Genomic DNA, 2,933 nt, shown 5'->3' with positions numbered 1-2,933 from the left:
TAAACTTGCACCATTTCTCACACTTACAAAGTGTTTCTTTCTTTCTCTCCATTATCATCTTTGTTCTTACACTTCATTATTAGTATTCTAAATCAAGAATCAAATCACTAAAGGTAGTTATAAGCCTACTGAATTATAACATCAAGAATCAAACCACTAAAGGTAGTTATAAGCCTACTGAATTATAACATCAAGAATCAAACCACTAAAGGTAGTTATAAGCCTACTGAATTATAACAGTAAAAAGTATATTTCACAAACTATTTTCATTTCAAACCTGATAACAAAAAAAAACAATATGGACCGGGACCCACAAAAACACGGAATACTAACTACCCTAATCATCATCTTCATGATCTTGAGCGTTCAAATGATCCAGAGAATTGATCTGACGGTCCAATTTTCTTACTACTTTTCATCCTCAATAACCCGTACAGCTTCTGTATCTCTTTCACAACAGGTACGCTACAATTACTATCCATCACATAAACGTTCGATGTTTCTGGCACCGATGACGTGTCATCACTCGTTATCACACCGTCATGATGTACCCGCATTCCAGTAGATAACCTCGCATCACCGTTAATCTGTAACGCCGTTATCACCGACCGTAATGCACGGCCCGGTGAACCACGGTTAGATATCATCAGCTCGCTCATCTCCGCCGGAGACATCGTTGCACCGGTCTGCAAAATCTCTTCAACTTGTGGAAACAATTTATGATCCTTTAACCCTAAACAATTACTCGCTAACGTTTTAAACGAATTAAAATTACATAACGGAAAATATATATGTACGTCGATTCTACCAGGCCGTAATATCGCCGGATCAATTTTATCCTTACTGTTCATCGTAAATATCATAATCTTCTCATCACCGCAACACGAATTCAATATTCCGTCCATAAAATTCAATATTCCGGACAAACTTACCGATTTCGTATTCGATGTAACGAATCTATCGAGATCTTCAATCACGATCAACGATTTACTCGTAGTTTGAAGTAAAATCGATTTCAGATCAGAATCATTCACAACTTTATTTAAATCGATATCGTAAACATCATACGATAGAAACTTCGCCATCGCTGCAATGAAACTTGATTTTCCAGTACCGGAAGGTCCGTACAATAGATAACTTCGTTTCCAAACACGACCTAATCGGTGATAATATTGTTTGGATTTCAAAAACGATTCTAAATCGGATTTAACTTTTTTCTTCAGATCCGTATCCATAGCTATGGTTTCTAACGTTGCTGGATGAGATAACCGCACTGATTTCCACCGTAAAATGTTACAGGTATTATCATGTGAAAACGACGTCGTATTGATGTGAAACTTCAGCTCTTTACATCTTAAATCAATATCTTCTGATGCTCTGTAAATATGTTGAATATACGCCTGCAAAATCCTTCGCTTATCTTTTTTCTTCAATTTCAGTATCAACGATTTTTTGCAAATGTTATTTTCTTCATTTCGTTCGATTTTGTTTGTCCAGGAAACCCTAGCGCCTAAAAACGTGTCGAGAACCGTTTGATTGTCATCGAGGCTTAAAACGACGCCGTTTGGTTTCTTACCAGAAACAAGGTTTATGAAATCAGAATCTTCAATTGTTGATAAGGAATTCAGGTACGTAAAAACTTTTCTGTAGAATAAATTATCTTGATTGTTTTCATTGAGTTCAGGAACTTTGAGTGATTGATGGACATGAATTCGGTCTTCAATCCAATGGCCCCATGTTTTTAACCGGAATATCAAAGTGGTTCGATACAAAAACAATCGAACAAATAAAAACAATAAAACTACAACAATTAGAGATAATAGAATCCCCATAGGAAATTGACTAGAGAAGGTTTGTTAGAAATGGTGTAGACATAATTAATTGAAGATATCGACGGTGGTAGGTGTGGTGGGTGGTGGCCGGAGAAAATTATGTTATGTTATAAAAAAGAAAACTGAAAAGTGAGAAGAATTAAGGAAATAAGGATGTGAGTAAGGAGAATGAGTCATCCGCGTAAATTACGAGTAAAGGGGGGATTTAAATATGGAAAACTAACTTCCAAATTAAGGAGTAGTTTGGAAAATTTTCTAATTAAGTTGAAAAAAGGAACAGGATGATGAATGGGGCCAATGTTATACGAAGTAGTAGTCTATTTCGATTTAAAGTTATATTTTTACTTTAAAACTTGATAAAGATAAATCTATTATGTTTACGAATTAACTAGTTTTATACATTATACATACAGTATAAAATTAATTTTTACCCTTATATACTAAATGTGGTGCCAATTTTGATAGTTTTAGTTATTACCTTTCGAGTTTGCGTTCACATTACAACCGGTCTCTCAACTTTGGCGATATTTACACAACGGTCCATCAAGTTTACACTTTCTCAGAGGTTAAAAGTGTAAATATATAATTTTATTAAAATAAAAGAAAATAATTCCACCCAAATTTATAACGGGTCTTATCTTCTCGCTCGGCGCGAGTTATATTTTTCCGAGACCACCTTTCAACTCGAAAAAATCTTACGAACCCAACGGGGCTAACTATACACGAAACGGACACTTCTCAAAAAACGCTAAACAAAACGACAGCCCGTATCTTTCCGTTCGTCGCGAGTTAAATTTTTTCGACATGAGCGTCATACTCGAAATAATTTTATGAACAAAACGATAAAAAGTACGTTTGAAACGAACACTTTTTAAAAAACGTTAAAACAACGACAGCTCGTATCTTCCTGCTCGCCGCGAGTTATATTTTTTCGCCAGCACCGCCAGACTCGAAATAATTTTATCAACAAAACGAAACTAACTATGTTCGAACCGGACAGATTTTAAAAAACAGTAAAGACGACAACACCAACAACGACGCTTAACACATTGAGCGTTTTCCCTTCTGTAAATACATAAAGCTATGTTAAATATGAATACG

At 35.3% G+C, this 2,933-nt stretch overlaps 1 protein-coding gene across 1 annotated transcript; it reads right to left on the bottom strand.

The window, feature by feature from the left end:
* Window positions 1–244: 244 nt before the first annotated feature.
* Window positions 245–2,000, bottom strand: LOC139872613 (AAA-ATPase At2g46620-like). Its single transcript, XM_071860527.1, has one exon. The coding sequence runs from the start codon at window positions 1,830–1,832 to the stop codon at window positions 351–353; it is 1,482 nt and encodes a 493-aa protein (XP_071716628.1). The 5' UTR covers window positions 1,833–2,000; the 3' UTR covers window positions 245–350.
* Between the last annotated feature and the right edge of the window lie 933 nt (window positions 2,001–2,933).

The sequence above is a fragment of the Rutidosis leptorrhynchoides genome, chromosome 1, assembly GCF_046630445.1.
Source record: "Rutidosis leptorrhynchoides isolate AG116_Rl617_1_P2 chromosome 1, CSIRO_AGI_Rlap_v1, whole genome shotgun sequence".
In the NCBI taxonomy this organism is placed as follows: domain Eukaryota; kingdom Viridiplantae; phylum Streptophyta; class Magnoliopsida; order Asterales; family Asteraceae; genus Rutidosis; species Rutidosis leptorrhynchoides.
The sequence above is the reverse complement of the archived record's forward strand: the minus strand, read 5'-3'. Positions and strand labels throughout refer to the sequence as shown.

What these genes read in the sequence shown, in the direction of transcription:
- LOC139872613 (XM_071860527.1), bottom strand. Translation starts at nt 1,832, where the DNA reads ATGGGGATTCTATTATCTCTAATTGTTGTAGTTTTATTGTTTTTATTT.